The 14302-nt window shown below is 36.1% G+C and overlaps 1 protein-coding gene across 2 annotated transcripts; it reads left to right on the forward strand.

Moving 5' to 3' along the window:
* Positions 1-20: 20 nt before the first annotated feature.
* Positions 21-9845, forward strand: LOC130232526 (TAF5-like RNA polymerase II p300/CBP-associated factor-associated factor 65 kDa subunit 5L). Of its 2 annotated transcripts, none has more exons than XM_056462587.1 (7): positions 21-129; positions 2583-2724; positions 3312-3416; positions 4506-4699; positions 5197-5343; positions 8096-8518; positions 8742-9845. In XM_056462587.1, the coding sequence occupies exons 2-7, from the start codon at positions 2586-2588 to the stop codon at positions 9537-9539; spliced, it is 1806 nt and encodes a 601-aa protein (XP_056318562.1). In that variant the 5' UTR covers positions 21-129; positions 2583-2585; the 3' UTR covers positions 9540-9845. The 2 variants fall into 2 exon arrangements, with proteins under 2 accessions (XP_056318562.1, XP_056318486.1); XM_056462511.1 differs by having other exon boundaries at positions 21-125; positions 8742-9844.
* Positions 9846-14302: the final 4457 nt, after the last annotated feature.

Here is a 14302-nt window from a genome sequence, read left to right on the forward strand (position 1 = left end):
AGCGCCGAAGAAAAAATCGCTCGACCAATGGAGCTGCGCTGGAGAAGAGAAGCGGTCAGTCTCACAGCCTCTTTCATGGCGTAAAACAGCACTTTTCTCCAGGACAGGCATTCACGGATTATGCAGTAGGTGTTTAACATCTTTGCTAAACTATTGAGGAGCTGTAAACCGGAATAGATTTAGTGTATTTGTGTTCAGAAATCTGGAAACGTGATGATGGTCGAGGCCGCGCAGCTGCAGGAGTCTCTTGAGTAGCCTTGATTTATTCAATTAGTTTAATTAATGTTATCTTAAGATTCTCGTGAATTTGATTTGTGTTCTGGCTTTTCACCCTCCATTGCTTTGGTTGCATTGCACAAAATCTAACCTGCTACTAATGGCTGTATCTCAAACTCTAACGAGTTCCCTAAGTAGGCAGCATTAATTGAACAACGTCAGATGTTGAATGCGGACGCGAAAGTTTGATTCATTACGCGAAAATCAACGGGGTATTTCACCCAAAAAATAAAAAAATCCTCACCAGTTACTCACATTAAAGTGATACTAAACTTTGATAATTGTCTTTTCTTCACAAAACAAGATATTTCAATTCAATTCACCTTTATTTGTATAGCGCTTATACAATGTAGATTGTGTCAAAGCAGCTTTGAACATTTCTGGGGGTAAAAACAGACATTTACATTCGTCGTAGGAACAAAAATAGCAGATACGTCTAAGTTTGTATTTTTATAGTTATATTTTAAATAAGAGATATTGTAAATAAGAGATCACCCATCAAGTGCGTACATCGAGTAAGCAAAAACCACACAAGCATATGAGTAAAAAATCTCAAAGTATACTCTAAAAATAGATATATATATATAGAGCTTAAACATATTGAGGTAAAGTTGGCTTTATATTGACACATTCATTTGTTTTTGAACCGTGACAACTTGCGTCAAGGTCACTATATTGTTTAGCATGCTACTTTGAATATTGCATGTAAACGCATGTAATTGTGATGTCAGAACAACAGTATCACCATTTACCTGACTATGAACAATGTTGTGCTTTGATACTCGTTGGCAGCTAATATAAGGATTCATACGGTTTTGGAAACCCTGGAAAAGTCATGGAATTTTTACATGCCATTTTCCAGGCCTGGAAAAACAGAAAAACCCACAAGGTTTTAGAAAAGTCATGGAAATTACATTTAGTCATTTAGCGGCTTAAGCTGCGGTCACACTTGAGCTTGTGCTTGCGAAATTCTGTCGTGCAGCGCTGTGAAAAGGGGTAGTGTTAAACAATATGATTAGACATAAGTAAATGAGCGATTGCTCCATATTGTAAATTTCTTATTTTATATGATCTTCTATTGGTCTCACACATTCACCTGATGTGATTTCACAGGTAAGATTTCACCAAGCTTGAACTTACGAATGCAGTGAAATGCGAAACACGTGCTAGCGTTTCTGGTCTGCCGCATTAGCATGCCTATAAATGGAAGTCTATTGAGTGAAAAGTGCAGTGTGATCACGGCTTTACAATAGAAGTAGGTTTACCTACTATTACAAGTTTAACAAACTATTAACATCATCTAAAATTAGTTTGACAAATATCTGTATACTGGAATGGAGGTTAGTTGTTTTTAATTTTCTTTTCTTGGCCAAAAACATGCTCTCACATCATTAGTGCTGTGTAAGCATCGTCTATTTTACATAGATATTAAAATAAATGGAAACTATTGCGTGTTTTATGAAATGCTGTAATAAATTTTAACGTTTCTTATGATTTACTACGTATATTTAGACATTACATGAAACATTGGGTCATGAAAATTGATTTGAAAGTCCTGGAAAAGTCATGGAATTTTTGTAGTAAAAATGTGTATGAACCCTGTAATGTGAAATCCCTGTTCAGCATTTGCAAAGAAGACTGTTCTGATTGTAATATTAAGAAGAAAGTCTGAATTTGCGAGTATAAAACCAATTTTACCTCAATTATTGGAGTAATGTCAGAGCTTGTGTGCCGACTCAACCATTTGATTCACTATGCCAAAATTACTGCGGTAATTCACCCAAATAAACATTTCCTCACCATTTACTCACATTCTAGTGACACTAAACTTTTATTAATTTTTTTTCTTGTTCACAAAGCAAGATATTCTGAAGATTTCTGCTGTAAAAAAAGACATTTGCGTTTGTAGTAGGAACAAAAAATACTATGAAATCATCATTATTATTACGATAAGTCAATTTTTTAATTGTGTGCAGAATTTTCACAGCTTTATTGCAAATGATATAAGAGATCTCCCATTGAGGGCGCACATCCAGTTAGCAAACACCACACAAGAATATAATCCATAAAAACTCAACGCAGGCACACCACAGCTCTGAAAATAGCAAAATTCTCACCTCAGGTTTGACCTCAGACATCCCTAGAAAACGCCCCTTCATCATACCTCTGGGAAAATAGTAACACTTGTAGGTTTTCTAAAAATGAATCAAATATTCAAGCTGATATGATTCCCCTGTTATGATACTTCTAGATGATTTGCTTCTACAGATGCTTGATGTTTAGTGTGTATTCTGTGTGTTCTTGAGGAGATGAAGCGTGTCCGCACGGAGCAGATACAGTATGCGGTGACGCAGTACCTGAAGAGGAGACAGTATATCGACACTGATGGATCACTGAAAGGAGCAAAACTCTCCCAAACCGCTGAGGAGATGGCGGCCAGTCTGACAGGTGAATAAACCAAATTATTATATTTGGCCTCCTGTAAATTTTTTTTTATTATTTCCCAAATGATTTACCAGAGCAAGGAATTTTTCACAGTATTTCCTATAATTTTTTTTTTCTGGAAAAACTCTTATTTGTTTTATTTATTTCGGCTGGAATAAAACAATTTTTTAAACCATTTTAAGGTCAACATTATTAGCCCCCTTAAGCAATATCATTTTTCCATTGTCTACACAACAAACCATCATTATACAATGACTTTCCTAATTACACTAACCTGCCTAATTAACCTATTTAAGCCTTTAAATGTAACTGTAAGCTGTATAGAAGTGTCTTGAAAAATATCTAGTCAAATATTATTTACTGTCATCAAGGCAAAGATAAAGGAAATCAGTTATTAGAAATGAGTTATTAAAACTATTATGTTTCTAAATCTGTTGAAGAAAATCTTTCTGTTAAACAGAACATATGGAAAATATAAAAGAATTAAAATTTTACCGGAGGACTAATAATTCTGACTTCAAATGTAACCGTAAATGATAACAAAAGCAATGCTAATCTTGACTGTTTCCCTGTGTTTCTGACCTGTGCAGTTCAGACCGAGTCGAGTTGTGCCAATGTGGTGTCTGCAGCCCCGTGTCAGGCGGACCCTCAGCAGTATGAGAACCAGTTCTCCAGGCTACGCTCCTTCCTGCAGGGTGAGAGACCGGATCCTCACACACACCCGGGATGCACGATATTTAATATTCAGATGAGAAATGATGTTAACAATATTTGTAATATTTATATTATATTAAAATGTAAATTCAACATTAAATATTTAAATTGTAATTAATATTATTTAAAATTAAATTCTTCATAAAATAAATATTAAAATATGAATGTTAAAATATTTTATGTTTGTTTGAATGTTTATATATTATATATATATATATATATATATATATATATATATATATATATATATATATATATATATATATATATATATATATATATATATATATATATATATATTGTTGTTGTTGTTGTAAGGCAATATTTGAATTAATATTGAATATTCAGATTAGAAATTATATAATAAAACATTTTTTTAAATGTGAATATTAAAACCTAAATATATATATATATATATAAATTAATTAATATTGAAATTAAATTATAAATTCAACATAAATATTAAAATGGTAATCAATATTAAAATATGAATATTATTTTAAATAACTTCAACATAAAATAAATATTAAAATAGTAATTAATATGCTAATATATAAGTAATATACTAATATTACTATTATTAAAATATATATATATTAGATAGAAATCCAATAAGCCAATGTTTTGTCAAGAATCAGTCATTTTTTGCTGATATTTTGTCAGATTTGCCATATTTATTCGCAATAAGCTGTAGCTTAAATTGAGTATTAAGTCAAATCAGACTTGTAATTTTACGACTGCAATCCCTCATGAAAAATTATTGTAGTGTTTATGAATCATACTAAAGTAAAGTGTATTAAACAGTATATTAATATCATTTATGTTGTATATTAATTTATATATGTGTATTGCATTTATTTGTATTTTATATTATGTTGTATATTATATAATACAATGCAGATAGGTATGTTATTGCAGGGCAGGCTCATAATTAACTCATCAGCAAGGCATAATTTTCCATTGCTTCCATTTAATGTGATATCACACAATCTGATAAAATATGATCATCTTTAAAGCACACTGTCTGTATGAGCCGCTGTGGTTTTATCAGTGCTTCTCTCTGCTGTCAGAGGCTGAAGGGCCGCTGGTAAAGGAGGCGAGCAGCGTCTTGTTCCCGCTCTTCCTCTACCTGCACCTGCACATGGCCCGATGTGGCCTGAAGGGGGCGCTGGACTCGTTCTATAGCCGCTTTCACTCGCTCTTCCAGCAGGACCCTGAGCAGAAGGCCATCGTGGACCTGCTGCGAGGAGCCCTAACTCTGCAGGTCTGATACTTTACTGTTAGAAACTCTGTGTGTCCTGTATATTTAACATTTTAATTGCTCAACTATACTCTTATTTAGATGGATAGATGTAGATAAGCTGTTTGTATAATATTTCTACATTAAACAGCAAAAACTGTAAAAAAAAAATATATATATATATAAAAAATATATATATATATTTTATATTTTCCACATTTTTCAAGTGCCTTGGGCTGATTTTTGCTTGTTTATTCTGATGAATCTCTGACCCAAAGTGCACCAATACATTATTTAAGCTACCCCTAAGCACTTTTTGTTTGATTTTGAATATTTCTATATTGTTTTATTAAGCAAAACAAATATATCAGGGCTCGATATATATATATATATATATAATTTATTTACATGATTTTTACTAATTTATTTTATTATAATTTATATATTCCATTTTGTCAGATTGAATGCACAGCATATTTCATTCATTTCTGGCATTTCTTTTTTTTTTCCTCATCTTGCAGGATGTGACCACAAACCCTAAACTGTGCGCCCTGCTGGACCACAAGTATGTTGTTCACCTGACAGATCAAGCGTACAGTTACCTGCTGCGCTACCTGCAAAGTGAAGACAACAGCGCCATCTGCTGGGTGCTCACCGCACATCTACAGGTATGAGTATCCAGAATGACTCTAAAGCAGGTCGCACACCAGAAGCGCTGCGCCACGCAGCACCATACATTTCAGAATTCTAAACATAGGTTTCTATCAGGGTACACACACCAGCGCCGCAAGTCGGCAGCTGTCCGCGGCGTCCAACAACGACTAAGGACACTGTTCATTTCTCCGCTGCGCCACAGACACCATCTGATTAGTTTCATGTTATATATAATGCGAATGTCCATGTCTGGTGTGTGATACTTTTAACTGTCATGTGCGCGTCGCTTCCGGTGTGCGACCTGCTTAAAGGCGTACTCTCTCTAGATACAGTTGCCTTGACCTCTGCCGAAGCACGCTTGGCCCCCCTCCTTTCTCCCCCGACAGCCTGCACTCACATTGCATCTGAGCCTGAGCACGCTTACGTTATCGGTGATGCGCTGTTCAGTTTAACAGAAGAGAAGTGCTCTCGCTCAGCACAGTGGAGATTTCTTTAGTTATATATATTATATCATCTTAGTCGTTTGTGATGAAGTGACAGTCAAATATTTCACCAAACAGATAAGTCACTTTTGAAAGTCTGCAGGTATTAGGAGGTTTGCTGAAGGTGCAGCTGTCGTGCAGTGAGGGGTTTGTGTCTTTAATAAACTACGACAGTTTGCATTCATTGAACAGTAAGAATGATTAATAAATCCATATGTAACAGTCCCTTAAAAGTCACGTTTCAGGCAAAAAGAGCTTCAGTTTCGGGCTCAGGTGTGCTTTGCACTCACACTACAAGCATACCACACCAAAGCCCAAATGAACTGCGATCTGGCACACCTCTTTCAACCAGGGTCGGCCAACTGAATCAAGCCTGAGCCCGATTCAGAGCACTCACAATGAAATGAAGCGGGAAACACACCTGGGCATGGTTCGGATAACAGTGTGAGTGCGCCCTAATATAGTACTGACAGAAAGAGTTGTCGTCCTCTATTGGGCTGTTCACACTGCGCTTAACCCTGGATTATCATTGTTATAAACACAACTTCTAACTCCGGGTAAAGACATGTTTAACACCTGCAATTTGAAAGCGGTGTTAGCAATTAATAGCAATTAATAGCGATATTAGTGATTAATAAATAGTATAGAAATATTATACAAGCAATTAATCTATCTAAATAAATGAATATACATATAAAGCATAGCAGTGCTAACTTTGTTCAGTGTGAAACAGAGCAGGGTTTGCTAGTTGCTGATGGACACTTGGAAACATACAGCTAATCAGAAACTGCCATGTCAGTCACAGGAAGAGCAAAAATAAAGTGTAAAACCATAATATTTTCTATACTGAGTGGATCTGCATAAAATATACAATAAAAAAAACAAGTTAAAGCACAGATAAAAACAATTACAAGGTTAAGAATGAGATAATCAGTAAGCGCTTTGTTCTATTTACCTTTAAATTACCTTTATTTACCGTTGTTTTATTGTTTTCATCTGTGCTTTAATATATTTTGTGCGTGTGTGTGTGTGTGTATTTATACAACAGTTCTGTCTTGTTCTTGAATCTGATTGGCTGATAGACGTGTGATATTCTGCAATATCAGCATTTGTACAGCCTCCTCACTCTTCTGTATTACTCCGCCCACATACAGCGACAAGAGGACACTTACGGTTTGACAAATATTGCAGCTGTTGGACAACACAATGTACATTTGAGGCTTTTTCAATTTGTGGATGTAGTTGTTTAGATTGCCATTATGCAGTTTATTTATAAGAAAGTGCCTATTTCAAAATATTTATAATCTTGAGAGATGCGTCCATTAGCCAAAGACAGTTGATGTTGTCTATCCACAAGATGGCACCAGGACCGCATAATAAGCCCTTGCTTAGAAGATTAAAACTGCATGTTTTCTAACTACAGCTGATGAAATCATTATTAAACTGGTAAGTGATATTCTTAGTCGATCTCTCTCTTTTGTTTAGATTGCATCTATGTAGTTTATTTATAAGACGGTCCCTATTTTAATACAGTTACTTTCCTATCCATGTTCTCAACAGTGTTATTCAGAGACCTCACCCCCCGAACACCCCCTCCTTATCGCAAACACAACGGCAGTCTGGTGATGATTGTGCTGCTTTTTTTCGGGGTTAATTATTGTGATATCCCGATTGCAACAGAGAAATACTGTAGACTGTAACACTGTATTGAGATATCTCTGTAGACGGATGGAATTTCATGTTAAGTTCAGCCTTATAATCTTAAAATGTCAGCAAAATCACGTGTTTTGTTATCAATTTAGACATTAAGCTAGAAAATCATTCAAACACTAGCTCTAAAGTGACATTGGGGAAATAGTAACAGCTTTTGCTGTTCTGACGTCAGCTGCAGATGAAAATGAATGGCGGAAGAAAGTAGTTCCTCATTCAAAAGGGTTTTTAGACTCTCCGTGTTTGATTTTCTTTTTTATATACACGATTGTGCCATCGAACTGTTGTATAAATGCAGTATTACACTCGTAGCAGTGCGATATGGATGTATATCAGCACTGGTGGGACACTAAGGCAATGCATACCTCCCACCAGTGCTGGTATATTGCCATATCGCACTGCTTCTCGTGTAATATTGCTCATATATATATAAATAAATAAAAAATAAAAAGTTAGAGTTCTTTTCTATCATAGTCCTCAATTATATTCATATCACAGAAAAACGAAATATTGCAATCTCAGCTTTTTCCAATGTCATGCAGCCCTAATTACAATCATACCTGTGTGTTTTAAGGTGGAGGTGACTGCTGCGCAGAGAACAGACTACCAGCTGTACGGTGCAGGGGTTGGAGCAGGAAACACCAGCTCTTCTTCTTCCTCCACATGGGCATCAGTGGATGGTTCAGATGGAGCGGAGCGGCTGGAGGTGCCTGCAGGTTTACCACAGAACGAGGCTGCACTGGAGACTCTACAGGACTGCATAAAGCGTGTGCGCGAAGGCCCGCCGTCGCTCACCACCGTCTGCTTCTACGCCTTCCAGCACACGGAGCAGCTGCTGAACACGGCTGAGGTGTCAGCGGACAGTCGCCTGCTGGCGGCCGGCTTCGATAACTCCGCAGTGAAGCTCTGGAGCCTGAGGGCCCGCAAGCTGAAGGCAGGACCGCACAGAGCCGACGTGTCCAAGATCAGACTGGCCTGTGATGTTCTGGAGGAGGAGGTGAGGGAACGCTGGCAGACACACTCGTTTTGAAGAGCTCTGAGGGTGTATATACAGTTAAAGTCAGAATTATTAGCCCTCTTCAGTTATTAGCCCCAATTTCTGTTTAATGGAAAGACGATTATTGGAGAAACGATATACAGGGGCCTTATAATTTCTGGAGGGCCAATAGTTCTGACTTCAACTAAATTTTTTATATAAATATTTTTCTTTTTCTCCTCAGGCAGATGACGAGGACGCCTCGGGCAGTGAGATAAAGACTTTGCGTGGACACAGCGGTCCTGTATATCGAACAGCCTTCCTGACAGATGCCTCCGGCCTGCTCTCCTGCTCGGAGGACTCCACGGTTCGCTACTGGGACCTCAAGAGTTTCACAAATACCGTCCTGTACCGTGGCCATGCTTACCCTGTATGGGATGTAGACGTGAGTCCCTGCAGCCTGTATTTCTCCACAGCTTCCCACGACCGCACTGCTCGCCTCTGGAGCTTCGCCCGCACGTATCCACTCCGTCTGTATGCCGGCCACCTCTCAGATGTCGACTGTGTTAAGTTCCACCCAAACTCTAATTATATTGCGACAGGATCAACAGATAAAACCGTACGCCTGTGGAGCACCCAGCAGGGGGCGTCTGTGAGGCTGTTCACCGGGCACCGCGGACCCGTCCTGACGCTCGCTTTTTCACCAAACGGAAAGTATTTAGCATCTGCCGGTGAGGATCAGAGATTGAAACTGTGGGATCTGGCATCTGGGGGCTTGTTTAAAGATCTGCGCGGACACACCGACACTATCAGCAGCCTCTCCTTCAGCCAGGACAGCAGTTTAGTGGCGTCCGCGTCTATGGACAACACTGTGCGCGTGTGGGACATTCGCAACGCTCATGGCTCCGCCCCCACTGACGGCTGCAGCAGCGAGTTGATTGGACAGTACACCGGCAGCACTAGTAACATCCTCAATGTGCAGTTCATGGCCTGTAACCTGCTGCTGGTGACAGGAACAGCCATGGAGAAGCAGGAGCAGTGAGCAGGAATACTCCTCTAGGTCATATTTCACATCAAAATTCAAACATGCTTACTTCACCTAAATAAAAATATGCCATTAAAGTGATGGATCACCTAAAAGTGAAAATTCTGTCATCATTTGCTGTTCCTTCAAGTCTAAACGCTCTAGATCTTCTAAACGTTCTAGATCTTTTGAATGTTTTAGATCATCTGAATGTTCTAGATTTTTTGAATGTTCTAAATCTTCTGAATCTTTTTGATCTTCTGAATGTTTTAGATCTTCTAAACATTCTAAATCTGCTGAGCATTCTAGATCTTCCAAACGTTCTAAATCTTCTAAACATTCTAGATCTTCTGAACATTCTAGGTCTAGAACGTTCAGAAGATACAGAAGGTCTTCTAAACGTTCTAAATTTCTAAACGTTCTAAATCTTCTAAAGGTTCTAGATCTTCTAAACGTTCTAGATCTGCTGAATGTTCTATATCTTCTAAACATTATAAATCTACAAACATTCTAGATATACTAAATGTTCTAAATCTGCTTAACGTACTAGATTTTCTAAACGTTTTAAATCTTTTAAATGTTTTAAACATTCTAGATCTTCTAAACGTTCTAGATCTTCCAAATTTTTCAAATCAGCTGAACGTTCTTGAACGTTTAGAAGATCTAGAATGTTTAGGCAATTTAGAAAATTAAGAAGATCTAGAACATTTAGAAAATTTAGAACTGTAATTTCAAAATTTTTCTAAATCTGTTGAACGTTCTTGATCTAACATTCTAGATCTTCTACATTTTCTAAATCTGCTGAACGTTCTAAAAAATCTGAACATTCTAAATCGTCTTAAACGTTCTAGATCTTCTAAATGTTTTAAATCTTCTAAATGTTAACCTTCTAAATGTTCTAGATCTTCTAAACGTTTTACATCTTCTAAACGTTTTACATCTTCTAAATGTTCTAAATCTTCTAAACGTTTTACATCTTCTAAACGTTTTACATCTTCTAAACGTTTTACATCTTCTAAACGTTCTAGATCTTCTAAACGTTTTACATCTTCTAAACGTTCTAGATCTCCTAAATGTTCTAAATCTTCTAAAGTTGTTTGCGTTTCTTTTTGTTGAACACAAATGAAGAAATGCTGGAAAAAATAAGCATCCACTTCTATTAGTTTTTTTATTCTATAGATTTCAATGGCTGCTTTCTTCCAACATTCTTCAGAATATCTTACTTTGTGTTCAACAGAAGAACAACATTCATCAAAGTTGAGTGTGAGGAAATGTTTTTGGGTGAACTATCTCTTTAAGAGCACTTTATATTCAATCCCAAAGTTCTCTTTGCTGTAATGCAGAAAATAAAGCAAGATGTTATTTAAATTACGATGCATTTATCAGGGGGATATTTGTTTACTTTAGATGAATAATTGATAAATAATTTGAGTGTATCTGTATCTTTACAGTAATAAAATATTTTGTTATAAATGTCATTACTGTACAAAAGTAAACAGGGCAAATATTTATAAGTTTGTGCCAATTAAATTAAATATGCAGGGAAGTATAAAATATCATCATTGAAAATAATAATAATAATTGATAATTATTGTGATTATTATAGGTATTGCAGTATGAACTTTGGGGGATAAATATGTTTAAATATTATAGTCCGATCATTCTTAGTAAAACTAATAACAGGCTTGCTTTTCTTTGAGAAAAATCTCAATATTTTTCCCCTGTGAAATATGACCTGAGTTATGTGAGAATTTAGCTGTTTAAATCTCTCTTTTCTTTGGTGGTTACGATATAAGTTCCTCGTGTTGAGGTCAGAAGTGCATCCTGCTTCTGTCTGGATGTAAATATGTATATATGTGGAGAAGAACGCTAGGTCACTGTTTTCATCTCTGGATTATTTTTCAGATCTGTTAGTTTTGCTGTATCATTTCTATTGTATGTGTTTGCCCACGTTTATAAGGTAATAATGAAAACACTGTTATCCTGCAGGCCTTGGCTTTTCACAAGGAAGCCTGATAATCTGGATTCATCTTACCTTTAGGTGAAAAACAGTCCTTAGAGGAAGTAATGTAGTATCCGAGTCTAGTAGCAGTCAATGAAAGGACGTTTAGTTTAGCTTAAAGGGACAGTTCAACATTTCCTGATTGTTTATTTCCTCACGCTCAAGTGGTTTTTAACGTTAATGAAAGTCTTTCTTCTGTTGAACACAAAACAAGATATTGTGAAGAATGATGGAAAACAACAGCCGTTAACATCCATAGATGAAATTAAAAATAGTGCTTTATTAAATTAATATCGGCTTATTCTTCAGTATATCTTCTCTTGTGTTCAGCTGAAGAAAGAAACTCCAACTGGTTTGGATGGCAGTAAGTAATAGCAGATTTGTTTTTTGAGTGAACTGTCCCTTTAAAGATCAGTTTAGATTGCAGTTTTCGTGGCCTAATAGATGCACTTGAATGATTTGTAGACTCCTGCACTTAGTTTTTACCCAGAATGTTTTTTTCAGCATAATCAATGTGATGTTAGTCTGGAACATTGAAGAGAAAACTAATGCTTCAGTGTCATTTGTTTCCAGAACAGGGTGTTTTTGCATCAACATTTAAATATATCTTTCTAACGTTTAATGGCTGAATCGTCTTTCTGATTATTCCAGCACTGTAATATCTAGACCAGGGGTGGCTAAACTCAGTCCTGGAGGGCCGGTGTCCTGCACGTTTTAGCTTAAACCCCAATTAAACACCTGAACTAGCTAATCAAGCTCCGTCTAGGTACTAGAAACTTCCTGGCAGGTGTGTTGAGGCAAGTTGGAGCTAAACCCTGCAGGACACTCACGAGTATGGGCACCCCTGATCTAGACAATGCCAATATTCAATAATTATGTTGGTGATAACCACAGACAAACTTGATATCTGCTGCACTTCAAAACTCCTTGAATAATTATTCATTATTTATAATTATTTAGATGGTTTCTAAAAATATTCAGATATTATTTGCAGTGATTTTCGTAACAGCGCCAAATGCTTTATTTGATCAATCATGTGTCCTAGTATTGTGGCCAACTACAATATTCGATACTACAATAATCTGGCCTGCTGAAATATTAATCGACACATTAGCCATGTTTCCATCCACCTACTTTTTGTGCTATTTGGGAATATTGCAATAAAAATGCTCTATGTAAATGCCAAGATATGCATCAATTTTGAAAATGCACACGACTAAGATAAACGTTTTATTCAATAAGAAAAGATGCACACAAACTATGATGGAAACATTCGTTTACCGAATAAAATCCAGTATTCGCATTTTTTTCCCCAGTTTTGCTGGCCTCACAGAAGTGTAGCTATTTTACGTTTTGTCAATTTAGTAGCTATTCGTACAACAGTTCAGTCACACAAAAAGTGACATCAAACAACTTTTAAAAGGAGGCGTGGCACCAAACCCCACCCACAAACACAACCATCATTGGGGGAGGAGCAAATCATACTAATAGGCAAAAAATTTGATCATACAAATTATTCACTAAATCAAAAATGTACAAATTGGCGTGAGATATCGGTTTTCTGCATAATTTCAATTCGCATATTTGGATGGAAGCATATTGCTATTGTTTGATTATTTATACGGCTATTGTTTGTTAAAGATTCTGTGAAATTGAAATGGATTTTTTTAATTGGATACTCATTGATACTACAGTAAATAATATTTGACTAGATATTTTTCAAGACACTTCTAAACAGCTTAAAGTGACATTTAAAGGCTTAACTAGGCTAATTAGGTTAACTAGGCAGGTTAGGGTAATTAAGCAAGTTATTTATAACGATGGTTTGTTCTGTAGACTATCAAAAAAAATATATAGCTTAAAGCGGCTAATAATATTGACCTTAAAATGTTTAAAAAAAAAAAACTGCTTTTATTGTAGCTGAAATTGACTTTCTCCAGAAGAAAAAATATTATCAGACATACTGTGAAAATTTCTTTGCTCTGTTAAACATCATTTTGGAAATATTAAAAAAATTAAAAAATAAATAAAGGGGGGCTAATAATTGCCCCCCTTTGAATTTTTTTTCTTTTTTAAATATTTCCAAAATTATGTTTAACAGAGCAAGGAAAATTTCACAGTCATCTCATACTGTTTTTTCATGTCACCTATTTCTACTAATACTATTTCTGATCAAATCTTGACCAATCAGATGCTCTCTAGTATCTGACATGCCCTTCCTCCTTCAAGACTCTTCTCATTTGCTTTACATTTGATGCTTTTGAGCTCAACCACTCTCACTGGCAGAGCTCTAATAAAAACAAAACGCTATTGGCTGTTCTTTTTTAAAGGGGAGGGACTACTCTATACCCCACCCTCTTTATTTTTCAGTTCAGATTACCTCAAACATCAAATAAAAAAAATGCACATTTTAAAGCTCTTCTTCACGGGGCTTTCAACAATGTGCAATAATGCTTCAACAGTTAACATCATTTAATTTAACTGGACTCAAATTAAAAACTTCAAATGCTTTTATTAACCTTGGCTGATGTACATTTGTAGTCAAGTTGTAATTGTTTAATAATAAGTTCACAACTGAAGAGTTAGACGCAAAAACCTCTAAATGCCGTCTGAAAATTTTCTCGTTCAGTAAATGCACTTTAATGGCAAATAATATGTTCTTTGCATTGACTATAAAGTGAAATAACCGAACACAAACATATTCTGAAAAAAAGGCTCTCATTTTAGAAGAAAATTTCAGATGGCACAGGTTTTTGCATCTGAACTCTTCAGCTAATAC

The sequence above is a fragment of the Danio aesculapii genome, chromosome 1 (assembly GCF_903798145.1).
Source record: "Danio aesculapii chromosome 1, fDanAes4.1, whole genome shotgun sequence".
Lineage (NCBI taxonomy): Eukaryota > Metazoa > Chordata > Actinopteri > Cypriniformes > Danionidae > Danio > Danio aesculapii.

Coding starts and splice junctions, on each gene's coding strand:
- LOC130232526 (XM_056462587.1), top strand. CDS start 2,586: ATGAAGCGTGTCCGCACGGAGCAGATACAGTATGCGGTGACGCAGTAC. Junction 3,417..4,505: donor GCTACGCTCCTTCCTGCAGG/GTGAGAGACCGG, acceptor CTCTGCTGTCAG/AGGCTGAAGGGCCGCTGGTA. Junction 8,519..8,741: donor GTGATGTTCTGGAGGAGGAG/GTGAGGGAACGC, acceptor TTTTCTCCTCAG/GCAGATGACGAGGACGCCTC.